At 28.3% G+C, this 25,562-nt stretch overlaps 4 protein-coding genes across 8 annotated transcripts in view; 1 reads left to right on the plus strand and 3 right to left on the minus strand.

The window, feature by feature from the left end:
- LOC111676557 (vacuolar segregation protein 7) overlaps positions 1-5,024 on the minus strand; it is a 9,384-nt gene extending 4,360 nt beyond the window's left edge. Inside the window, exons 1-2 of the mRNA XM_046949348.1 lie at positions 3,093-5,024; positions 2,869-3,005 (exon numbers count right to left, since the gene is read on the minus strand). Coding sequence (XP_046805304.1) covers positions 2,869-3,005; positions 3,093-4,905 — 1,950 coding nt within the window. The 5' untranslated portion in view covers positions 4,906-5,024. The remainder of the gene's footprint in view (positions 1-2,868; positions 3,006-3,092) is intronic.
- Positions 5,025-5,282: 258 nt separating this feature from the next.
- The window catches only part of LOC111682647 (mitogen-activated protein kinase kinase kinase 15), a 31,803-nt gene continuing 11,523 nt past the window's right edge, over positions 5,283-25,562 (minus strand). The window contains exon 10 of one of the 3 annotated variants that reach the window (XM_046950508.1): positions 5,283-5,408. In XM_046950508.1, the coding sequence (XP_046806464.1) occupies positions 5,378-5,408 (31 nt within the window). In that variant the 3' untranslated portion in view covers positions 5,283-5,377. Of the gene's footprint in view, positions 5,409-17,346; positions 17,452-23,959; positions 24,611-25,562 lie in introns of those variants that run through there. The other 2 variants (XM_046950507.1, XM_023444640.2) reach the window with 2 other exon arrangements.
- On the minus strand, positions 12,015-16,076 carry LOC124419810. 3 transcript variants are annotated; one of them, XM_046950509.1, is made up of 6 exons: positions 15,781-16,047; positions 13,208-13,408; positions 13,021-13,141; positions 12,778-12,962; positions 12,564-12,717; positions 12,015-12,488 (listed from the first exon to the last, which is right to left on the minus strand). In XM_046950509.1, exons 1-6 carry the CDS (start codon positions 15,781-15,783, stop codon positions 12,064-12,066), a joined length of 1,089 nt encoding a protein of 362 aa, XP_046806465.1. In that variant the 5' UTR covers positions 15,784-16,047; the 3' UTR covers positions 12,015-12,063. The 3 variants fall into 3 exon arrangements, with proteins under 3 accessions (XP_046806465.1, XP_046806467.1, XP_046806468.1); XM_046950512.1 differs by having other exon boundaries at positions 12,176-12,488; positions 12,665-12,717; positions 15,781-16,076; XM_046950511.1 differs by lacking the exon at positions 13,208-13,408 and having other exon boundaries at positions 15,781-16,021.
- On the plus strand, positions 18,067-21,946 carry LOC111682652 (opsin Rh1). Its single transcript, XM_023444643.2, has 6 exons — positions 18,067-18,132; positions 18,209-18,272; positions 20,443-20,933; positions 20,998-21,145; positions 21,213-21,490; positions 21,560-21,946. The coding sequence occupies exons 1-6, from the start codon at positions 18,125-18,127 to the stop codon at positions 21,684-21,686; spliced, it is 1,116 nt and encodes a 371-aa protein (XP_023300411.1). The 5' UTR covers positions 18,067-18,124; the 3' UTR covers positions 21,687-21,946.

A 25,562-nucleotide genomic window follows, 5' to 3' on the forward strand; every position in this document is an offset into this window, starting at 1 on the left:
TCTAGTTCTGCTCTAGTTCTGTTCTAGTTCTGTTCTAGTTCTGGTTCTGTTCTGGTTCTGTTCTGGTCCTGTTCTGGTTCTGTTCTGGTTCTGTTCTAGTTCTGTTCTAGTTCTGTTCTGGTTCTGTTCTGGGTCTGTTCTGGTTCTGTTCTGGTTCTGTTCTGGTTCTGTTCTAGTTCTGTTCTAGTTCTAGTTCTGTTCTAGTTCTGTTCTAGTTATGTTCTTGTTCTATTCTAGTTCTGTTAAGGATCTGTTCTGGTTCAGTTCCTTTAGTAAACGGTGTAGTTTAATTAAATAAATATTATTTTGTTTTTTTGGTATTTTTTCATTTTGTTTGCACAATAAAAATGATTGCGAAAATTTAAATTCACTTACGTTAAAGTAAGTGGAAATTGTCTATTTCAAAATCAGAGAAAAAACAATGTTCATATATAAATAAATAAAAATGTAATTGTTGATTTTTTCAAAGGCTGCACATTGAAAGCGGCATGAATTTTGAAAATAATTAAAAATGAATTGTTTTATGTTATTTTATTGATTAAAAGCAACTAATTGAATAAAACATTTTTTCAAAAAATGCAACAATACAAAGTAGATATTTTAATTTTTTAATTAAAATAAAAACTGACCTATAACACTTAAAGGCAGACAAAAAAAATAATTGTTCTAAAATACATATTTAAAAGAAAATTATACAAAATTTTCAAAGACAATGTTGTCAATATTTTTCTCTGTAGGATGTATGAATGAATGAATGAACAAAATGTATAAAACAGAAGAGTTAAATAGTGTGGAAATAAATTAAAAGATAAATTTATTAAAATGTTTATTTTATTGTTTGACCCTGACTGATTAAATAAATATATGTATGTGTGTATGTATTTAGTTTTACCTACAACTAGAAACATACACATACATATAGAAAGCAACAGTATCATCTGTGAATTTGTCCGTTTGTCTGTCTGTCTTGTTTTACTGACTACATGTGTGCGGGGGTTGCTTAACCCGCGCGTAAATTTACTTTAAAAAATCTTTACCAAATTTTTCTCAAAATTAACAAAAATAAATATGTTTCTTTCATTTTAAATGATTCGTGCATAAACATTGAAATTCTGAAATCTCTTCTTTTTATTGTTTTAGTATAAATATTGATGATTTTTGATTTTTTTTTTTTCAAAATTATTTTTGCACCTTTATTTTTATTTTATTAGCTGTGCTTTTGTTCAACTATTTTCAATTAGTTTACGAAATTATACAAGAGAAAATTTTATTTGAACAAAATTATGTATAAACAATGGAATTTCAATACTTTACTGAAATTCTTTTCAATAAAGTTAATTAGTAAAATATTCCCTAAAGATATTAAGTGTTATTTTAAATTATTTACAAATACTTTTTAGTTTAATTTATTGGAGACATAATTTTGAATAGATGTACAAACTAATTACTCCAAGTAATAGAAACGTAGGAACAAAATAGCTAAAACATGTCATCACTCATATTTTCGATAATAAAGACTTATGAGAAATGTCTTCATTGACGAAAATCATTGATCACTCGCAATTTTGAACATAAATCAATTTCTATGGAAAAAGTTCTAGTTCAGTTCTAGTTCAGTTCTAGTTCAGTTCTTGTTCAGTTCTTGTTCAGTTCTAGTTCAGTTCTAGTTCGTTTCTAGTTCAGTTCTAGTTCAGTTCTAGTTCAGTTCTAGTTCAGTTCTAGTTCAGTTCTAGTTCAGTTCTAGTTCAGTTCTAGTTCAGTTCTAGTTCAGTTCTAGTTCAGTTCTAGTTCTAGTTTAGTTCTAGTTCAGTTCTAGTTCAGTTCTAGTTCAGTTCTAGTTCAGTTCTAGTTCTAGTTCAGTTCTAGTTCAGTTCTAGTTCTAGTTCTAGTTCTAGTTTAGTTCTAGTTCAGTTCTAGTTCAGTTCTAGTTCAGTTCTAGTTCAGTTCTAGTTCAGTTCTAGTTCAGTTCTAGTTCAGTTCTAGTTCTGTTCTAGTTCCGTTCTAGTTCTGTTCTAGTTCTGTTCTAGTTCAGTTCTAGTTCAGTTCTAGTTCTGTTCTAGTTCATTTGTAAAACAGTTGTAGTTCTGTTCTAGTTCTATTTTAGTTTTACTTTAGTTTTATTCTAGTTCTATCTTAGTACGCTTTTATTTCAGTTGATCCCTAAATAAACAACAACAATCCCCACAATTTCCAAATATAAATGTTTGTGTGTAATAAAATTTCTAGTGTTAATCATATACAAAGGTGGTCAACTTCAACTCCCACAAGGTTAAGTGAGATGGAGTTGTTTACATTTTAAGAAATTGTTGTGTGTGTGTGTGTGTAAACAACCCAGCAAACAATTTCGCCATAAAATAAACAATAAAACATATGAAAGAAAACATGTTTATTTTAAAACAATTTTGTTAAGGAATCTATGAGTGTGTTTGTTATTAAGAGAGGGAGAGAATATTGGCACACATTTCAATAACCTTAAACAAAATTAATTTCGATCAATCAATTGTTAAGAAGTGGTGGTGGTGGTATTTGGTGGTGAATTTCTTTAGATCAATTGTTTTTCTTTTAAATTTTTCTCACTTTTAGTAATTAGTGTTTTTTTTTTGTGATTATTTCACTTACAACAACTTGTTGTTGTTTTAATTTGTTTTAATATCTTTTTTAGATTTTCTTATACTATATTATTTGCGATCGTTTTTTTTTTTTTTGCACTACACATGTTTATAAGGCGAAGAAGCAAAATTTAGAAAATAAAAACGTATTTTTTACAATTTTCAATTGGTTAGATAACAAAAAAATTAAAAAAATTTTAAATTTTTTTAAAGGATTTATTTTGTTTGACTTATTAAACTATTCTTCCAATTTACTTACCTTAAGTAAAGATCTGGGTGGAGCATCGGCACGATCGGGACGTTTAATATTTAAAAATGAATTGCGAACATCTGGACATTTTTCAAATATCATAACACGTTCGGCTACAGAACCACGCGTTAAAAATGGACTGCGTACTGATTTTGAAGGGAATTTTGAAAGAAAATATAAAAAAATTATATTAATTTTAATCACTTTTGATTTTTTTGTTTTAAATTATTTACAAGATTTTTCTTGGCCATTGCTGAGGGAACTTTTCGATTTCAATTTCGTGGGTGTTGGCATGGTTGTACTACTATTACTAACGCTGCGTAATGTTTCCATATTTTGATGACTATCGCTAACCGCACTATCGTCAATAGTTGAGGATTTTTGCTGCTGCTGCTGTGTTGGCTGTTGTTGTTGTGGTTGATGCTGTGGTTCTTCTAATATTTGACCGTTGTTGTTGTTGTTGTTAGCTGTTGTTAGTTCCTTGTTGTTTTCTAATTTTATGGAGGATTTTTCTTTTATTTTGGGAGCCTTAATAGTTTTCGTGGAGACTTTTGCTGTTTTTATAATGGCTGTTGGTAGAATATCGTTTGTAATGCCGCCGTTAGTGTTGCTAGTTGTTTGCTTTAGTTCTTCTAAGAGAGACGATGTTGTTAGATTGCCATTAGTAATGATAGGGGTTGTGCCGCTAATGGCGCTACTGTTGTTCTTGCCACTGCTGCTGCCGCTAATGTCGCTGTTGTTGGCGTTGGTTAAATTTGTGCGTTTTTTATTGATTTGAGGCTGTGTTATTGCTGTTGTTGTAGTTGTTGTGGTTGTTGGCAAAGTGGTGACAATATTGCCGTCTCTATTGTTATCGTGAATTTTTGACTTTTCCTCTTTCACTGCAATTGATTGTTGCAGATCATGTGCTTTAGTGATCGATGTGGAATCAGACGTTTTCACTTTGTTGCCAAGTTTTTTGCTGACGGCCTGTTGTGTCTCATGTGTTGTGGATTTCTTTTGTACCGGCGTTTCTTCATTTTGTTTATTTTTTTGCTCGCTTAAAGATTTCTTTACTTTCACCTCCTTGTTTGCCTTTGTCGAGGGCGTAGAGTCCACTAAAATACCCGGTATTTTGCTGCTAGTTTTATTGGGTTCTTTGTTTAATAGTTCTTTGATTTTTTGTAAATTTTCATTTTGCTGTTGACTTAGCTTGTGTACATCTAAATTTAGATCTAAATCCAAATTGAAATCTATATCAATATCTAATGGTTTGCTGGGTGTTGTTGGTGTAGTGTTGGTGGTGTTAGTGTTGGTTTTCGTCTTAGCAAAAGAAGGGGATTTTGTTGTTTGTTCATTTAGTGCTGAGGACGTTCCTCCTAGGTTTTGTTTGTTGGTTTTTAATTTTGTTATTTTGGGGGAGTTGGAACTATCGTTGACATCTGTTGCTGGTGAGTTTTTCAATAAAAAACTAGGGGTTTTAATAGGGGTCTGTACGGTTTTCTTTATAAGACCCGTTTCCGTTAAAATATTGTTTGTTTTCAGCTGGGGCGCTGTTACACTACTAAGACCGGCTGTTAAAGGTGTTGCCAACTTGTTATTACTTGTTATGCCAGTGGTGTTTATTTTATGTTCTATAATTTTTGGTTCCGCTTTAGTTGTTGCTGCTGTTGTTGAGCCGCCCAATTTGATTTTATTTGTTGACACTTTAACACCCCTTTGTTCTTTGTCTTTATTGACAAACGTATTCACCAATTTCTGTAAATCTTCGGTATTTTTATCATCAACTATGGCACCAGCTGCCACTCCCGTTTCCACATTGTATAAATCTAAAATTTCTGTAGGAGCTAGACCATGACTTTTCCAGGTTCTGTATAAGGCATCTGCATGTTCGGAAATCTTTTTGGAGATTTTCTCTATTTCCAAAGAAGTTTCTAAATCCTTAGAAGCTGCCGTATTATTGAGATTTAAAACTGTGGTAGACTTGGTCTTAACACTAGAAGTTTTGTTGGGATTGATTTGTAACTTATTGCTAGAGGTTTTAGTATTACTGCTCGAGGATTGCATTTTTGTTGTTTATATTTATTTTTTTAATTCAATTTTAAATTTTTTTTCTTTAATTCTGTTTAAATTAATTAATTTTTTTCTTTTTTTTCTTAAAGCTCTTTTATTCGAGTTGCAAATTTTAATTTTTTTTTAACTTTTCACATTTTCTTTATTTCAATACTTTTTTTCTTTTCAATACAATATTTTTTTTTGTTGAATTTTCTTTTTCCTCTGGTTTTTTGTTGTTGTTTTGTGTGTTTTCGCATTTAAAATTTTGTGTGTTTATGTGTGTATTTTTTGTATACTTTTCTCGTTTTTATTCGTTCCGTTAAGCGAATTCTATTTTTATAAAATTTTCACATTTTCTTTTTTTTTTGGTGTAGTTGTTGTTGTTTTTCTTAAATTCCTATTTGGTATTTTCAGACATTTTGCACTAATTTCTGGTTTCACTCAATACAACACGATTTCACTTCTTTCTTTATGCAATAAATTTTTACACCAATTTTTTTTTCTTTAAAAGGGGACTGTATCATTTTTAAGAAATTAACTTAAGTTTTCAAACAAATTTTATTAAAAACTTAATAAAAAAGGGAATTCTTTAAAATTTCTTACAATTTTCAATAAATCTTAATCAATTTTCGGAAAAAAATTTAGAATTTCTTGTAAAACAATTGTTCAACAGCATTAAATGTCCAGACTGTCAAGCTAGATATATTCCAAATTTATCGGAAACAAAGTTGTCATCATCTTTAAAGAATAACACGCTCGAAATTTACAATAACTTATCCAACAGAACGAAGAAATTGAATGCCCTATCTGTAGCCCACGAATTAGATAAAGTGTTTCCCTTAGGATATATGATCAACGAGATCAATTTACGATCACTTTTTATGTAATTTTTACAGGAGACAAAAACCAAATCTGTCAGTATAGTAAGCCATCGAAATATCGAAGTATTATTAACTAAATAAAATTTCATTCGAACAAAATATATCCAACTATTACATGTCTATCCGATGGTTCCACAACTTTATAATCCAATCAAAAAGAACTGCTCCAATTAACTAGACCTGTTCAAGACTCCAAATCACTCTAAAAATAGTATTCTATATGAACTGACGGAAGATTGTCGAGAATTTCGAACTTTATTTTTGGTCGACATACTGACCGAAAGCTAACAAGTTGAGTATCCCGACATCTCAAATAATTTGTTTTTCTTTGATCCTTATAATGAGATTCTTAATGGTGACAAAAAAAATCCAAACAAAATAAAAGTTGGTTCAGGTACACAATCTAGTTTTGAAGTCTTCGCATAGAATTATCCCGACTATGTCGGGAAATATTCAAAAATTTCGACAGACTTTATTATAGTCTGTAAACCTACAGGTAGCAAGTCAATAGTATCTTCTATTAATAGGAATAAAGAATTTTATAGTGTTCTATAAAAAAATGATGAGTTCTCGTTGTCATCATACAATATCGATCTTATTCGACAGCCAGGTTTAGCGTTTCCAGTATTGAAAATCTAGTCAAATTGAATATACGTTTATCTTAGAGGAGCTACATATCTAATGAATTCTTTGTAAGGACTACAGTTAGATAGTACTCTTCAATATAATGACACCCAACATTTGTTATATACCGATCTTATTATTAAATTATTGACTTTGAACTCGGCAATCTGTCGTTATTTGAAACTCTAGTAGTTTTATAAACTAAAACCACTAGGAAGACATGGGCAATTAGTATAGAACATGCTATTGAAAAAAAATCTATAGACTTCAGCTCATAAGATTACAGGTATAAGGCGGAGCAAGTCGACAAGTGTTTTCATAGCATTGCAGATGGACAAGCCATTTCTAAGATTTCTATAAGCAAGTACATTGTACTTGCTTATAGAAATCAAAAGTTAAGACATTAGTCTTATGAAGCTCTTTGAAATCGAGGTCTATAGATGTTATTAAAGGACGACCAGATCAAATGGTCTATCTTCGTTTTGCTTTGCCAACTTCTTGGATCTGATTGAAGGGTGAACAGATCAAACGGTAGACCATTCGTTTTGCTTTATCAAGACTTGTCGGATCCATATAATATATACATTTTTCAAAATATAAGTGGTTAGATCGTGGTTAGTATTAAGGAGTGAATTATTAGGTTGAGTTCGGTTAGCCTTAACAACTTAACCGATCTGACAATTACGCTTTATCTTGGATCTAATTAAAAGGCAAACGTATCAAATGGTCTACCTTCGTTTTTCTCTTTTTTGTTTAATTTACTACGTGACAAGTAATAAGGATTTGAAAATCGAATTAGAAATCAATTTAGCTGTGTTCTAGACCTGATCTTGTCATTAAACCAAACTTGGAAATAACTTATTTTTTAGCTTTGATTTAATAATGGCTTTGAACCTGATCATTTTATAAATCCAGAGTGGTTCGAAAGAGAAGAGTATTTTCCTTATTTTTTTAAATTTCTTATTTTTACTTTAAAATTTAAAATATTGTTTTTTTTTCAGACAATTTTTTTTTCCGAATATTATTTGATTTTTTTTTAAATTTCGGCATAAAACGTTTTTCACTTTATTTTTTTAATATTATTTATTTTAATTAAATTTAATTTAATTTGTTTTTTGTTAACATAGAGAAATTTATTTTTAAATTTAAATTTTTTGTTAATAATTTGTTTTAATAGAATTCCCTTTTTTTATTAAATAATTTTTTAGTAAAAATTTTTATATTTTATTCTAAACACATTTAAACAAAATTTGCACTTTTTTATTTAAAATATTTTTAAAATTTCTTTAATTTTTTTTTAATTTCTTCAAATTTTTTTAAATTTTTTTATTAAATTAAATTTTATTTGAATTATTTAAAAAATTCACTTTTTTTATAATTTTTTCAAAATTTTCTTTTAAAATTCTTATATCACTTGAAAGAAAAAGAACACGTTTTGCAATTTTTTCCTTAACCGCAATTACAAAACATATTTTTTTCAATTTTTTTCTAATATTTAGAACACAAAATTAATTTTTTTGTAATTTTTTTTTCTTACAAATTTTCTTTTAAAAAAAATTTCCAAAATAATTTCTATATGTATTGAAAACTTTTTTTTCAATATATTTTTTTTTCTCAACCACACGTTATATTCGGCGTTCGGTGTTTTTTTGTGTTAAGGAAACATGTAGACGTTATGAATTCTCCGTGTTTTATGAAAACTCACGCATTATTTTCAATATTTTTCGCCCAAAAAATTAAACAGAAAATTAGTTCCTGGTTTTTTTTCACATTAAGAAAAACTCTCAATAACATGATCTCGTGTCTCTTTTGCTCTAGGTGCTCTTTTTTTCAAAAGACTAATATTCAGCCATGTGTTTTTCTTTATTGTTTGTTTCAGAAAAACACTTTTCTTTAAAAAAGAAAAACTCTTAACAAATTCAGCCGTTTTAAAATTTTGAAAAAATAAAATCACGATCAGCGTCCCTCACTTTACTCTCACTCAGTTTATGTAGCCGTTGAAATGTGTATTTTACAATATTTTTTTATTCTGACGTTATTTTTGGATTCTGCGCTTTTTTTTTGTTTTAAAATACTTTAAATCTTATATTTTTTTGTTCACTTTGTGCTCTTTCTATTTGAAATCTAACTAAAATTAAAGTAGAGATCTCACAAAACGAACGATCGGAAAAATACACACATCTGTTTTAAATTTAAACTCTTAGTGGATGCATCATGATCGTCATATCATGATGCTGTAGTTAATTATTTTTGGTATTTTTTTTTTTGTATATATTTTGTCCATATTTTTTAATATTTATTTTAAATGTTTTTTTTTTTTGTTTTTACTTGTATTACTCGCACGAGTACCATACACGGCGTTTGGCTAGTCGTTGATCTTGCTGTTGAGTTTTAATTTTATTTTTGTGGTTTTCAATAAGTTTTCAATTCTACACAGACAAAAAACTGTCTGTCTTTCTTGTTCTCCCACTTGAGTTTAGTTTTTTGTTTTCAATTTACATTTAGAATTTCGTTTGAATACTTGTTGTTAGAGTAGTAAATAGAGTGTAATTCAAAATTCTTTTTTTATCTCTTTGTATCTTTGATCGTGTTTTTTTTCAAATTTTTTGTTTTGCATGTCATTTGCAACTTCTAGTATAATTTAGCGCAAAAAAAAAACAACATGATGTATTTAACAAATTAATATATTGTGTTGAAAATTAACAAAAAAAAGTTGACATAATTTTAGCATTTTTTATTTAAATGCCAGGTTGTAAAGCCATTTTTAGTGAGTTTTGGGAGACCAACCACCAACTAGTTCGAAGGAAACAAAACTCAGAATAATAAATTAACAAAAGATCGATAACCAGCTTTTTCGGCGATCGCTGTTCTTATGTGTATTTCTAAATGATCTTCTAAATCAGATCCCAAATACACTTTTGCAGATGACAGCAGTTTTTGCCCTTATTATTGGATCAAATTTGGACGTGTTTCACTTCAAATACTAATTCCAAAATAGCTCTATTTGGAAGGCTTCTTATTTCGCTCTCGTTAAAGTCTCCTTATAGGATCTTAATGGTTCAACGTACTGTTTCATTATTCCATAAAAGCATTTTGGGATTCGAAACAAGCGCACGTCTAAATTTGTACAGTTGAGCCTGTAATCCTGTGTGTCTACCTCAAATACACTAACTTCAAACTTGCTCTTTCTTGTTTTCTTTAGGATCTTCCTTAAGATCTTTATGGTTCAACGCAAAAAGTCCTTTGGGATTCTCTCGTCGAATACCAAATGCATTATATTATTGCTTTGGATCTTTTGACATTTGAACAAAATAAACATATCATTTACATTCCTCTAAATCCACTAGTCCAATTCATTTTTTCAAAAGGGATGGGGTTTCTCTAACCCATGTTTTTTAATTTAGCTTTCTTTGCGTCGCAAGATTTTGCGTTCATCGGTTAACTTCCTCGCGCTTACTTCTCCTTTTGTTGCCGAATGACTGCAGTTTTTTTACCTCTATTTGAATCAAATTTCAACAAAAGCGCCCGCCCAATGTTGTGTTCGTAAACCGGTTTGTCTACTTCAAATACTAACCTCACTTGCACATTTAAAAAAAGTCGTCTCGTCCAGCTGTCTTTAGGGTCTCCATATGGAATCTTAATGGCTCAACGCACTATTTCATTCGAAAAGTTTTGTGTTGTCTTATTGCTCGGACTGCCTGAAAACTAGTGTTGTGATCGCGCTTGACCACGATGTAGGCCTTTAGCCAGTTCGTCTAAAGTTAAGAACAGTTTTTGACATACTTTTTTGGAATGTTTCAATAGCTTCAGTCTGGAAGGATGTTTGATAGCGCAGTTCGCAAGAAAGTTGGATGCAGGTATCTTGGTGTCTTATCACCAGATCTTATCATCAAATTGAAGTGCCAACAGTTTGGATCTTAGATCGGCTAACAGCCGACGGTGATGTAGTGAGAAAGTTTACAGGATCCTTCAGCTGGTTTCCATCAGTTAGGTGTTTTAAGTACCAGTATAGGTTTGATAACTAAGGGGATCGTGAAGCCATTTAGTAGTTTTTATTAGAATATATTAAACCTTTACTAAAGTTGCTTTAGAAAGTGTGAATTTATTAAGGAAAGGATAGGGAATCGCGGTTAAAAAAGTGGAGAATTGTATATATGACTGAGGAGTTTTTCAAATCGCCTTCATGTGAACCGAGTTATCAATTGATTAGAAGAATCATCAATCCTTTCTGAGTTTCTCTGTTGTTCGTTATCATTTAAACAGTGGAAGGACTTTATGAACTGTTTTATCGACTCTTCATTATTCATTGCTAACTTTTTTGTGATTTCAGAATAAATACTCAAATCTTTTTCAGGTTCTTGAAAAAAAATTTGATATGACTGACAGACTTGAGTTTTTTTTAGTGTTTGAGTACCTGATCATAGATTTTGTGATATGTTTTTTCTCATAAAGTAGAAAATTTGAGAGAACTCCAACTAATCTAGAGCAATACAGAGAGATTTAAATTTAACATTATTGAATCCTCCCTTCAATAACCACAAAACCTACAAGCGTTTTTGTTGAACTCAAGTGTAAATCAATAATTCTTTCTAGGGTTTTCATTAGGAAAGATAATACGACTGATAGATAGTCAAGCCATTTTAAATATATAGATCGATTAGTTCCAGTTTATACTTAATAGCCTATAATTTAGAGATAGAGAATTAATCCTGATTTAAGGTTTAACTAAAGTGAAAATCTTTTTCCAAACTTTTTAGAGATGTAAACCTAAGCCAAATACTATCGGATAAGAGATCAACTAAGGCATGTTATAGTATATATCAGACAGGACTTGATTAATTTTAAAGAAAATTGGTTGGACTCGTTAGCTTATAACAGTTAAAGCTTGTTGAACTCTCATTGAAACGAAACTACAGAGAGATAGAGAGTCGAAAGCTTTTGTTAGAGAAGTAAACTTAGACCTTACATAGCGATCATATACTCTTGAACAGAAGAGGGAAACGCCCAGCTTATACATGAAAGAGACAGTTGTGTCACTTTGTAACAACTCTGGTTGTCAGCCCACACAGAAAAAAATAAAAATCGTATTTGACTACAAAATTCACAGATCTGAATCCAAAATTATTCAATTTCCAGCCTATAAAGATTTTTGTCTCATTGACTACGACATTTGTAATTTTTTGTCTTGTTTTGGTTTTTTACAGTCGATAAAAAAAAATAATCAAATCAACTAAAATATTACTCAGTCAAATTTTTACTACCCAACAAACTTTTTTATCAACCCAATAAAAGTTTTTGTTAAATTTTTTAATTATTTTTCGATAAAATAATTTTTTGGTTTGATTATAAAATTTGTTAATTAGAAAAAAATTGATAATTATTTTAATTAAGACAACCATTTTTTTGTTGGATTTTATGCCAATTTCAATTAAAAATATCATTTTTTTATCAAATTTGCTTTTTCCACCCCAAAAAAAAATTTTTTTTTTAAATTTATTTTTACTTTTATTAAAAAAAATATATATAATAAAGTTATTACAATGAAATATAATATGTATATACATATTTATAATTGTACATTTTAGGAACATAAATAATCAATTTTTAAGTTGTAAACAATGTTTTATAGTTTTGCATTATTCTTTTAAATTAAGTATTTCATTAATTACAGTGAATATTTCTTTTCTGAATTAATTTCATAAAAAAATTGTTGCATAAAATTATAAAATAAATCAGATTCTATAGGAAACTCCAAGTTAAACACAAAGAATATTTTAAATAGAATATCTACAGCGGTGATTATTTGTACCATTGGATATTTAATTTCATCAAAATAAACAAAAATTTCTTTAACATTTGCAATTTCACCAAGAATTAGCAACCTTGGTTGGATGTTACATTTTTGAAGTTTAAGGAGTTTTAATTTCATATCCAGTTCCTCTTTGGTTTCTGCAACTATGGCAAACGAATCTTGGGAATCTGTTACGGTAAACTTTTTTCTGATTTTGGCTCCGGCTTTGTCTGTAACTACTTTCTGCTGAGGTGGAAACAAATAATGTAGGCAATATAGAATAGAAAATATCCTCGATTCTGAAAAAAAATCAAATGTAATTAAGTAAATATTAAATGTCAATTATATAACAAGTCAATAATGTAGTAGCTTACCACTATCGCACGACTTTAAATTTGTTAGCATTTTTGAAACGGTAACATTGGGTACTTTAGACTGAAGCAGATGCAACAATTTACTTTCCGTTAAAACCCACTTAGTTTTCATGTCTTTAGCTTGTGGATACTTAAGACCAAAATCGATGTCAATCTGTAGACTTTAAGTTAGTTAAAAATAATATAATTTGTTGTGTAAAAAGAGTTAACTTACTAATGTATATCCGGAAGGTTTGATGTATTCAGGCCATAATTTTAAGATCTCGGATGTAGACTTTGATTCCTTAATTTGCTTAAATCTACATTGATAACATTTCCTCCAATATAAGTCCATTTCATCGTTACTATAGTGTCCACTTCGAAGAATTTGAATAGCGAAACTGGAATCTTTTTCCGGAACTAAAAGATATGATAAATTTGTTTGACAAGCATAATTTTTTTTTAACAATAATCTTACCTAATTCATCACGCAAGTTAGTGTCAGATTCTTCTTCAGACTTGAAAATACCTTTTGATAGTCGTTTTAAATTAAATATCTTGTTGTAAAGTTTACCTCTTTTCCCAGTATTATAATATTCCTGAAATTATATAATAGTAAATTTGAATTTATGTATATATTTTTTCAATCAAAAATTAAACCTTACCAATTCTTCTGAAGGAAAAATTTTACAGATTTCCTTCTCCAAATCAGCACATTGCGAAATTGATAATTTATAACCCTTTGCTTTTATATATTTGGAAATCGTGTCAATAAGTAAATTGCGATGACCCTCATGAAGAATTTTATTCTTTTCATAATATTTTAAAATTTGTTTTTTTGTAGATTCATCGGTTTCTGAAGATTCCTGAAATTCCATAATATTAACAAATACTGTGATAGAATTCTTTTAATTTTATAAATATTCTTCCCATAGAAGTTGTAATTTTCTCCACGGGAGGGCCAGTTATTTGTTCGAAGGGAATAATTTCAAAAGAAGGAGCTAAAGTCGATATTTCGAAGGCTCCAAAATGACGGTTATATTGACTGCTAACTTTTTTGCAACATAAAGCTATATCTTCTTTTCTAATTTTTATTATATAAGCTACAATATAAATGTCAAAATCATTTCGGAATGTCCCGATATAAGATTTATTGTCATATTTAAAACCAAACAAAAATGCTTCCGAATATACACTTATGTCATTACATTGTAAAATGTTTGATATTTGTTCTCTTACAGAATCATCTTTAATTATTTTATTAAACACATTTTGCTCGTCCTCATCACTGGTTAACATTAAATTTGCAAATTTTATTTGGTGTTTTATAGAAAAGGATTTGGTTATATTTCTTCTGGATGTTATTATATGAGAATATATTTTAAATTCTTTATGTTTAGCTTCGAATTTAAAATTCCAAAAATTACGTAATGGTCCAGATTTTTGCATTATCATTGGATAATGAAGTAGATTGTGAAATTTTGGGGTTAAATTACTTTAGAATAAATTTTGGTAGGTTTGATTGAGGATTTCATTTTTTTTTTTTATTTTAGAAATTAGTGAATCTGATATTTCATAACATAACAAATCTTCAATTAAATCAAAGAATGTTAATAGAAACTCCCACACTTCATCATTCTGAGGTATGTATTCCCCGAACAAAATTGGAAAATAATAACAAAATGACATCATTTGCCTAGCTGACAATTTAAGTTTACAACTATCTACTTCCTTAAATGTAATGCTAACTTTTTCAGTCCCTCTGTCATTTTTAAAGTATGAAAAATATTTAATTCTGGTGTTAACATCATCAATCATCAAATATTTCATTTTTTTAATAAAGTGTACTAAACATTTACATAAAATTAAGTGGCATATTCCCTCATAGAGGTCGTGCATTACATCGATAGCGAAATTTTCAGTTACGTGAAATGAAGGTATATAATTAAAATTTGACTTTGTTGCTATACCGTATTCCATTGGGGTTTCAGTTTCAAGAGCTTCCCTATAGTTTATTCTATTTCTTAAAAGTGCTTCATTTTTAGTTACGGCCTTTTGTGAATCTTTTTTTTCTATTAAACAAAATCTGCAAAAATATTTGGCTGAAAATGACTTTGAGAAGCCAAGAGTGCAGTTGAGTCCTAGGTTATAACCTAACATAAGGCCCATTATAAAATGAATCTTTTTCGGTCCAGTTACAGTATTTATTTCAATGCCAGTTATTTCAAGGTCAATGATTGACTCAATTAGAGCATCATAACATTTATTTCCATGTTTTTTTAACGTCAGCTGAAAGTATGGAGCATGCAAGAAAAACACTATTCAATTTTGAGGAGTTCTGTGGCATGCACGGAAAGCTATAATAGAAATTACATACTGCCTGATTTTTTGCTTTGGAACCCAATGGATTATTAATGACAAAATCGTCATTGTATAAATAATATGGAATCAGAATCTTATTAGGATATAGGAATTTCTTTTGTTTCCATAGGTCTGACTGTATGAAATTAATTTTTCTATCGTTTTTTTCAGTAGCTTCCATATGGGTAAGAACTTTGTCAATTAAACCATCTTTTGTAAAAATCTGTTCAAACTGAAAACGTAAAGGCATTAAAGTGCCTTTAGCATTTAAGGATTCGTCAATTGAAAATACTTGTAATTCCTCTATAAGTCTTTTTTCTGTTAAATATTTTTCTAACATATAGTCGGTATTAACATTTTTAAATAAACTTTTTAAGTCATTTACTATAATTGTTGGAGTTATGTTTCCGACACAGTTTTCAAGAAAATTACAAATCGGTTCAATTATAAAGGACTGAATTGATTTTTGCAAAGAAATTATGTCTAAACGACTGTAATTATTATTGGAATGTAATTGTATTACAAATTTTGTGGCGAATTCCATAACAGTTTCAAAATATTTAGTATAACAAAAAGGTGGGTTCGACGATGATTGATTACAAAAAGAACTGTCCACGTTTAAATTCTCGGAATCCATACAATGGGACTTACTTGTTTCTTCCTCTAATATATTATTTACATTTTTACACAAATTAATTTTTTTAAAATGATTCAAAACGTGTCTCTTAAAACTGTCTTTAGATGAAAACCTTTGGTAACATTCCCCAAAATTACAAATAAAATTGGTTCCAAAAGGTGTGTGTTTTTTTAAATGCACAAAATATATTTCTGCGGAGTCAAATGCCTCATCACAAAAGGAACACTTAATTAAACTTACCATCTTTATGTGGCTTCCGAAAAAAATTATAGATGTATGTACATAAATAATTAAAAAAAATATTATGTATATTTGTTTATAATCACTCTTCACTTTAAGCAAAAACGCGTATTAATTGCAATTGTAATTACTTTTATTTTTTAACAGATCACTTTTTACAAAATACGTCCGTCCACATTGACTAGCAAAGTAAAACTAAACATAAACACAAAAACATAAACAAACAAAAAAACCGTTGATAATTTTACGCGTGTCTTGTTTGTACATGATCTTTCATACAGATGTTAAACAACAACAATATTAAGCTAAAATATGATTTGCAAAAAAAAAAAAATGTAACGTCTTTTTAAAGCGTAGTAACAGCAAATTGCATAGCAACAGCAAAGAAAAGTACAAGAAAATGCACTCGATGACAAAATTGTAGGTGAATTAATCAAACTGACTAATTTTTTTAGTCAAACAGATTAATTATTTTATTAAGTGAATTTATCGGTTGCTATTTTTCTAAAGTCATCTTTTGAATAATTATTTTATCAACTTAACTAAATTTTTAATCAAAAAATTGTCTATTTATGAAAAAAAAAAAATTGTAGGCAATTTTAGAGCTGCAGTTTTTTCTGTGCAACGAGCTTTAAGGAAACTTTTTAAAGTTTTCTACTAAAATATCGATATTTAAAGGAGACTTAAGAGTGATCAGGAAATAAGCTACTTTTTCAAATTGTTCACAGATAAACAGTCATTTTCGATTTGACTCATTTATTTGTCTTAAGATGTCGCGTATGTTCTTTCGTAGTCTGTGAACTCTCATTAAAACGAAACTACAGAGAGAGAAGTAGGCTTAGACCTTAGATAGCGATCATACACCCTTGAATAGAAGAAGGGAACACCCAGCTTACACATGAAATAGACCCGTTAGTAAAAGTTTTGACTTATGTGTCTTAAGATGCCGTACATGTTCTTCCGTATTCTGTATCTGAGATAGGTTGTTAAACTCTCATTGATACGAAACTACAGAGAGTTGAAAGCTTTGGTTAGAGATGTAAGCTTAGACCTTACATAGCGATCATACACACTTGAATAGAAGTTCAAGTACTTATACATGAAAGAGACAGTTGAGCCCCTTTATAACAACTTTGATTACCTGTCAAACAAGTTTTAAGGAAACTTTTTAAAGTTTTCTTTTAAAAGATCGATATTTAAAGGAGACTTAAGAGTGATTACAAAATGAACTCCATTTTCAATTTAAACGTGTTTTAACGATGTTACAAGTTATTTTTAGTTTTCTTAGATTCTAGACAACAGAATCAAACTTACGAAGAAAACTTAAACCGTCATATCTCGATTGGACTTAATAGAAAATTTTTAAGAATTTAGATTAGTATTGGGTTTCTTTAAAATTATCATGATACATATATTTTATAGTTCTCTTGAACTCTATTGATTTTTAAACATGCAACTTTTTAAACACTTTTTAAAAGCGTGTGTTGAAAAAACATTTAAAATTACAAGGTGTTAAACAAAAAGAATAATTTCAAAGAAACATTGACCACCACGTTTTCGGTAATTTTTATTTATTTATTTTTTTTTCTTCGCATTTAAATATTCTTTGTTTCGACGGCGTAGACCTCAACACCAACATCATCATTATCATCATCAGCAGCACCGTCAAATCTTAAAGACAAAAGCAATATAGAAAGGAAACCCTTTAACTGAACAATAAATAAACATATTATATATATTGACATTGAAATCTCTAACAGAAAAAATCATCACCCTGAGACAGAAATATGAAAATAAAATGAAAAGCTTAAAGAAAATTAATGTCCAAAAGAAAAACAAATTCTTTTGGACATACTATGTTTGTTAAGTCTTTCTTCACTTTAAAGGGGGTAGGGGCGGACTATGGATATAGAAAGAAATCTGTTTATATTTTTTATTTATGTCTGTATGTCTGTCTGGCACTTAAACATTTACATGTAGTTAATTTAATTTTCATTGTTAAATCCTAATGTCTTTTTTTAAGACCCAATGGGTCTCAACACAAAACTATATAAATAAGTGCATTTTAAGGTTCCGCTTGCAGGTTGATAACGAGAACTATAATCGCCACATTTAGTACTGACCGGTGAAAAAAATAAAAAAAAAAACATTTGAAAGTGATTTAAAAATTTACAGATTTTTTTTTCGTTTGTTTAATTTGAAATGAATTTTTGAAAAAATTTTGTTTTTTTCCAAATTGTTTTGAATTAAGAAAAAAAATAACAGTTTTGTTTTTCCATTTTATAGTTGTAAACACAAAAAAACTACTTTAAACTATTTAATTTAATTTAGTTTAAAAAAAAATATGGAAAGGTATTGAGATAATAATGGTTTTATTTAAAGAAAAGTGTTTAAAAAGTGATTTGTTGTTTTTGTTTTTGTTCAACAGATATTCCACACCTATAATAGGGCCAAGCTTTGCTGCCCTATCAAATGGATCTGTAACAGATAAGGTGGGTAAGGTTTTTGTAAGAAAAATTTAAAAACCAAAAGCTTAAGATCAAAAATCTCGTTAATTTTTAGTTTTATATAAAAAATCTGTCAATTTTAAAGCTTTTCGAAAGCTCTTAAAATAAGTTTTTAATTAAATCATTAAAAAAATTAATTTTTTTATTTTTATTTAAAAAATTTATGCAAATATTTCGAAAATCAAAAATAAGTATCCTTTTACTTAAAAATATTTGATTTTATCGAAAAATATGAAAGCTCTCAAAATAAGCTTTTTAAAAATGAAAATATTATTAAAAAAGTTTAATAGAATTTTGTTTGCAAAACTCAAAAATTCTCAAAATTTTTAACATAGAAAATTTTAAATTTTAAATAAAATTTGAAAAATGTTTTTACACTTTTAAAAAGCTATCAACATAAGCTTTTTATTCAAGTAAAAATAATTTAAAAATTTTAAAAACATTTCGTTTAACAAGTTCAATAGAATTTTGTTTGCAAAACTCTAAATATCTTTGAAAAAATTCACAAAACTTTTTTTCAGAGAAAATTTTAACTAAAACTAAAAATAATTAAAAAAAATTTATAGAAATTTGTTCAAAAAACTTGCAAATATTTCAAAAAGCCAAATATTCTTTTAAAAAAATCCCCAAAATTTTAAATTTTAACTAAAATTCGAAAAATGTTTTTACACTTTTTAAAAGCTCTCAACATAAGCTTTTTAATAATGTAAAAATAATTTAAAAATTTTAATAGCATTTCGTTTAATAAGCAAGCAAACATTTCAAAAACTAAAAAATAATTATAAAAAATCCCCAAAACTTTTTATATAGAAAATTTTAAATAAAATTCGAAAAATGTTTTACACTTTTTGAAAGCTCTCAACATAAGCTTTTTAATAAAGTAAAAATAATTTAAAAAGATTAATATTATTTTGTTTATTAAGCCAGAAAACATTAAAAATTATAAAAATAAAATATATTTTAAGTTGGTTAGGTTATGTTGATCGGAGGTTGTATATCCGAAGAAATACACCGAGGCGAACGTAATTTCTAAGAATTTTCCAATCAGTATTAGTTAAGAATATTATTTCCGGAATAACTTGACTTCCATGATACTTGGATCTAATTTCGATGAGTAGCAAAGAAAGCCCTTCAGAGTTTTACTGAGCTATTATTAATTATAGATTAACTCAATCCATCCATCCAACACATCTTGAGTTTCTCTGTTCTTATCAAGACATAGTGGCGGGACTCTTTGCACTGATGTTTTGAATAAATACTCGTTTCTAACTCTATCTGATTTTCTCTGTTCTTTATCAAGTAAACGGGACTCTATTCGATACTGATGTATCCAATAGAGTCCCGACCCTATATCACCCGTTTCTGACACTTTTCCTGGACGTAATTCCAAATAATTTTCCTTCCAAGATACTTAGTTCTAATTTCGATGAATGCCTGACAATGGCAATAAAAGTGCTCCAGAGTTTCACTAAACTATCAATTATAGATTCTCCCAACCCATCATATCTGAGTTTTTCTTTTCGTTTTACAATCCAGTACGATCTTAGGTCGTCCATCACCTGATATCGCTCTAATTGCCTTCTGACTGTCGGTCTTAGGCCAGTGGGCACCATATTTATTCTAATATTCTAAGAAAGCTTGTGTTAAACGCTTAGGTAAAAGGTGGTATATTTCGGTCTCTAGAATGTCAATATACTGATTACCAGGTCCACTTTGTTGCCCAATTTATAGCCAACGGATTCCTGATGGTTTTGCTCTAGTGTTCCGCTTGACCAAGACATTCTATCTGGGATAAGTGTTCCAAAGTTTCCGAAATATTTTGTGTCTGTTAAAAACGTCTGATAACTGTGCATAACCTGTAAGTGCCGCCCCATATCTTAAATAAGTTTCAATGGGTGGAATATTTAGCAAAGGTTCCAAAGCCTTGGTTGAAGAAGTACACATGGCACAACTTTTACCCAAGCACCATGTAAGCTGAACACCCTATAGTAGTTTGATGTTACAATTTTTATACACTTTTTGAAAATCGACTTTTCGGAAATAGAAAGCTTTAGGCAATAATTCAGAAATATATTCGTTTTCTTGTACAAATTTCAAACGTCTCTAAGAAACTCTAAAACATTATTTTTAAAATTTTTTTAATTATAATTTACAGGTTACACCCGATATGGCCCATTTAGTACATCCATACTGGAATCAATTTCCCGCTATGGATCCAATGTGGGCTAAACTATTGACTGCTTATATGATTGTGATTGGCTTAATTTCATGGTGCGGAAACGGTGTGGTGATTTACATATTCTCCACAACCAAATCTCTACGTACGCCTGCAAATCTTTTAGTTATTAATCTAGCGATATCCGATTTTGGCATCATGATCACCAATACTCCCATGATGGGCATAAATCTCTTCTACGAGACATGGGTATTGGGTCCATTAATGTGTGATGTTTATGCTGGTCTCGGCTCAGCATTCGGTTGCAGCTCGATATTGTCGATGTGTATGATCTCATTGGATCGTTATAATGTCATTGTCAAAGGTATGGCCGGACAGCCGATGACCATTAAATTGGCCATAATGAAAATTGCTTTAATTTGGTTTATGGCTAGTATCTGGACATTGGCGCCAATATTTGGCTGGAGCAGGTAAATGAAGAAATTATAATATATATATTTCTATAATATTTTATGATCTCCAAACTTTTAAAAGGTATGTGCCAGAGGGTAATTTGACTTCTTGCGGTATTGATTATTTGGAACGTGATTGGAATCCTCGCTCTTATTTGATTTTCTATTCGATATTTGTATATTATCTGCCTTTGTTCTTGATCTGCTATTCCTATTGGTTTATCATTGCGGTAAGTTTATAAACTCTCAAAACTGGCACAGTTTTTAAAGTTCTAAACTTTAACACCCCCGATATAGGCTGTATCAGCTCACGAGAAAGCCATGCGCGAACAAGCCAAGAAAATGAATGTCAAATCTTTGCGTTCATCTGAAGATGCCGACAAGAGTGCCGAGGGCAAATTGGCTAAAGTAGCTTTGGTTACCATTTCCTTGTGGTTCATGGCATGGACTCCCTACACCATTATCAATACATTGGGTCTATTCAAATATGAGGGACTCACCCCCTTGAATACCATCTGGGGAGCTTGCTTTGCCAAATCGGCAGCCTGCTACAATCCCATTGTCTATGGTATCAGGTAATATATTAACTTTATATAGTGTCACTCCCTTAATTAATATACAATATATGACACTCTCTTTTACAGTCATCCCAAATACCGCATTGCCTTGAAAGAGAAATGTCCCTGCTGTGTCTTTGGCAAGGTTGATGATGGCAAATCCAGTGATGCCACCTCTCAGGCCACCAACAATGAATCCGAAACAAAGGCTTAAATACGTATGGCATATGGCCAACAGCACGACCACCACCTCCAGTACCAGTACCACCTCAAGTTTAATTAATAGGAACATATACTAAGTACTGTTTTAAAATTAGCAACTGCAGCAACAGAACGAACGCTTTCGTAGTAAATTTATACTATACTTACTATACCTTATACTATTGTAGATACAACTGTATAGCAAAACTTTCAACTATTTTTTGATTGTTGTATTTCTCAAGTATTAAACCGATTATATGTATATTATTTTTAGAAAACCATAAATATTATGGTAAAAAAACAACAAAAAAACTGTAACACTTGCAATGTCATTAAAGACAACAAAAAAAAAACACAAAAAAAAAGATTGAAACGGAATTTTAAATAAAGAGCATGCAAACTTGTAAAAAGTTAAAAAAAGTAAATAGTTTTGAAAAAAAAGTTTTAATTTAAAATTTTTCAAAATTAATTTCGAACTGAAAAAACTTGAGACATTTTTAAACATTTTAAAAGAATAATAAATTCAAAATTAGGTTCGAATTTTCGAACATAAATTCGAATTTTCAAAAATGTGTTAAAAAGTTTATTAATCATGCATATTTTCAGAACTTTAACAAATATTAATAAAATCTCTACTTTTAGTGGAAAAATTTCATGTTCGAAAATTTTCGAACATTGAAAACTTAATGAAAAAATGAGAATTTTTTCAAAATTCTTTTATTTATTTAATTATGAATAAAAAATAATAATTTTTAATAAATTTTAGAATTTCGAAATTAAGTTCGAATTTTCGAAATTATGTTCGAATTTTCGAAATTATGCTAAAATGTCAAAATTTCATGTCCGAAATGGAATTTAAGAAAAATAATGGAAAATTTTCAACTTTTGATGGAAAAAATTTCATGTTCGAAAATTTTCGAACATAGAAAATTGGATGAAAAAAGGAGAAATTTTTCAAAATTCTTTTAATTTTATTACTTAAGAAAGCAAAATAATCATTTTTGATGAATTTTAGAATTTTCGAAATTAAGTTCGAATTTTTGAAAATGTGTTAAAAAGTTTAAATTTCATGTCTACATTACAATTTAAGACAAAAAGTTGTAAAATTTTCAGTTTTTTGTGAAAAAATTCAAGTTCGAAAATTTTCGAACATAAAAAATTTTATGATTTATTGTCAGAATATAAAAATTCTTTCATTCAATAATTTTTCATGATTTTAAGAAATTCGAAATTAAGTTCAAATTTTCGAAATTATGTTCGAATTTTCGAAAATGCACTAAAAAGTTTAAATTTTATGTCTACATTACAATTTAAGACAAAAAGTTGTAAAATTTTCAGTTTTTGGTGAAAAAATTCAAGTTTGAAAATTTTCGAACATAAAAAATTTTATGATTTATTGTCAGAATATAAAAATTCTTTAATTTTTGCTTTTAAGAACACAATATAATCATTTTTTATGATTTTTAGAAATTCGAAATTAAGTTCGAATTTTCGAAATTATGTTCGAATTTTCGAAAATGTGTTAAAAAGTTGAAATTTCATTTCTACATTACAATTTAAGACGAAGAGTTGACAATTTTTAAGTTTTGATGTAAAAATTTCATGTTCGAAAATTTTCGAACATAAAAAACTTTATGACTTATTGTCAGAATTTTAAAATCTTTCCATTTTTGCTACTTAAAAACGCAATATAATGATTTTTAGAAATTCGAAATTAAGTTCGAATTTTCGAAATTATGTTCGAATTTTGGAAAATGTACTAAAAAGCTAAAATTACAAGTCCGCAATAGAATTTAAGACGAATAATTAAAAATGTTCAATTTTTGGTGTAAAAATTTCATGTTCGAAAATTGTCGAATATTGAAAACTTGATGAAAAATTGAGAAAGTTTTCAAAATTCTTCTAGTTTTATTACCTAAGAATAAAAAATAATAATTTTTCATGATTTTTAGAATTTCGAATTTTCGAAATTAACTTTGAATTTTCAAAAATCGCATAAAAAGATACATTTTTTTGCATTTATTTAAAAATTTGACAAATATTCGAAGAACTTCAACATTTCGTGTAAAAATTCCAATTTTGAAACTTTTCAAAAAGAGTTCGAAAATTTCCCTCCCCTTTTAAAAATTAAAACTACATTTTGTTCATAAATTAGTTTTCTTTCAACACTTCTTCACGCTACATTCTAATTCTTTTATTTTAGCTTTCACTTTATTTAAACTCTCAACTTAATAATTAAATTAATAATGTTCAACTTTTGTTTGTTTTAAGGTTTTTCTTTTTTAGTTGGAAGGCAGGTATGGTTGGATGGATGATAAGGCAGGACTGGGGTAAGGATTTAAGTTTAAGGTTTTAAAAAGTTATTTTTTTCACAAAAAGAAAAAAATCATAAAAAACTAATAATTATAATAAGAAATTATACAATAATAATAATAAAAAACTAAACATATTGTTAGCATTAAGAAAAATGATTAACAATAATTAACAAAAACATGTAAAGTTATTTAAAAAAAAATAATAAAGAAAATGAATATCAATGTCTGTTTGCAAAAGCAAAAGTTAAAAATGAATTTCATTTTACATAAAAAAATAAAATTTTTTTTAACAAATTTCAATTTTGTTTTTAACATTTATTCACTACAAGAATCATATTCACTGTCACAACGTCTATTACTATTGCGTCTTAAAGAGCTGCGTGTGTGTTTATGATTTAAGGCCACTGAATTGTTATTGTTGTTATTGCTATTGAAGTTATTGTTATTGTTATTAAAATTATTTGCATTGCTAGTGCTATTGCAGCTGCTGTAAACAACATTGTTGTTGTTGTTATTAAGATTAGAAGAATTTATTTGTCGTTCCTCTAGATTATTGCTAGAGACTAAATTCTCTGAACGTTTTTGATTGATTAAAGACCACAGACGTACTTCAATGCCCAATCTGTAAAAAATAAAAAAAATGAAAACGAATTTTTAAAAAATTTTTATGCCAAAATTTGAAAAAGTTTTAATGATGTATTTGAAAATGATACAAACCATGTTAGTAATGAAATGGTGCAGATTAATGGATGTTGAAAATAATGTTAATTTTTATATATATATTTTTTTAATAAATTTCACTTAAATTTGATTGCTGAAATTGAATAATTTGGTTAATTTACATGTTTACGCACTACATTCACTTTCTAACTTAAAGAAATTTACACTTTTGTTTGAAAGTTTTCGAACATAAGAAAACTTTATGAAATGTTAAGAAAATTTCAAAATTCTTTAATTTTTTTTTAAAACTTTGGCAAAGTAATAATTTTTAAAGATTTTTAAAGATATTTTTAAAGTTTTTAAGAAATACGAAATTTAATTTGAATTTTTGAAATTAAGTTCGATTCGTTGAAATTAAGTTCCAGTTTTTGAAATCAAGTTCGAATTGTTGAAATTAAGTTCAAATTGTTGAAGTTAAGTTTGAATTTTTGAAAAAAAGTAAAAAATATTTGAAAATGTTTTAAAAGATATAAATCTCATGTCTATATTTAAAAATGAAATAAATATTGAGAAAATTTTAAACTTTTTTAAATTTCAAAATTAATTTTGAAATTTCGAATTTGAAAACTTTTAAGAAAAATAAACGATTTTATATTTTCTATCACATTTTTTAACTATTTAAGGAAAATTTTAACTTTTGAAAAACATTTTCAAAAATTCGAAATTAATTTCGAAAATTCGAACTTATTTTCGAAAATTCGAACTTATTTTCGAAATTCTTAAAAATCGTAAAAAATCACTCCTTTGCATTCGTAGGTAACAAACTTAAAGAAATTTTGAAATTTTTTCAACTTTTCATAAAAAAGTCTATGTTCGAAAATTTTCGAACATGGAATTTTTGCACTAAAAGTAGA

Source organism: Lucilia cuprina, chromosome 4, assembly GCF_022045245.1.
Source record: "Lucilia cuprina isolate Lc7/37 chromosome 4, ASM2204524v1, whole genome shotgun sequence".
In the NCBI taxonomy this organism is placed as follows: domain Eukaryota; kingdom Metazoa; phylum Arthropoda; class Insecta; order Diptera; family Calliphoridae; genus Lucilia; species Lucilia cuprina.

Coding starts and splice junctions, on each gene's coding strand:
- LOC124419810 (XM_046950509.1), bottom strand. Junction 13,142..13,207: donor TTTTTCCTTCAGAAGAATTG/GTAAGGTTTAAT, acceptor ATATAATTTCAG/GAATATTATAATACTGGGAA. Junction 12,489..12,563: donor TTTAAAGTCGTGCGATAGTG/GTAAGCTACTAC, acceptor ATTTTTTTTCAG/AATCGAGGATATTTTCTATT.
- LOC111682652 (XM_023444643.2), top strand. Junction 18,273..20,442: donor ATGGATCTGTAACAGATAAG/GTGGGTAAGGTT, acceptor TATAATTTACAG/GTTACACCCGATATGGCCCA. Junction 21,146..21,212: donor CCTATTGGTTTATCATTGCG/GTAAGTTTATAA, acceptor CCCCCGATATAG/GCTGTATCAGCTCACGAGAA.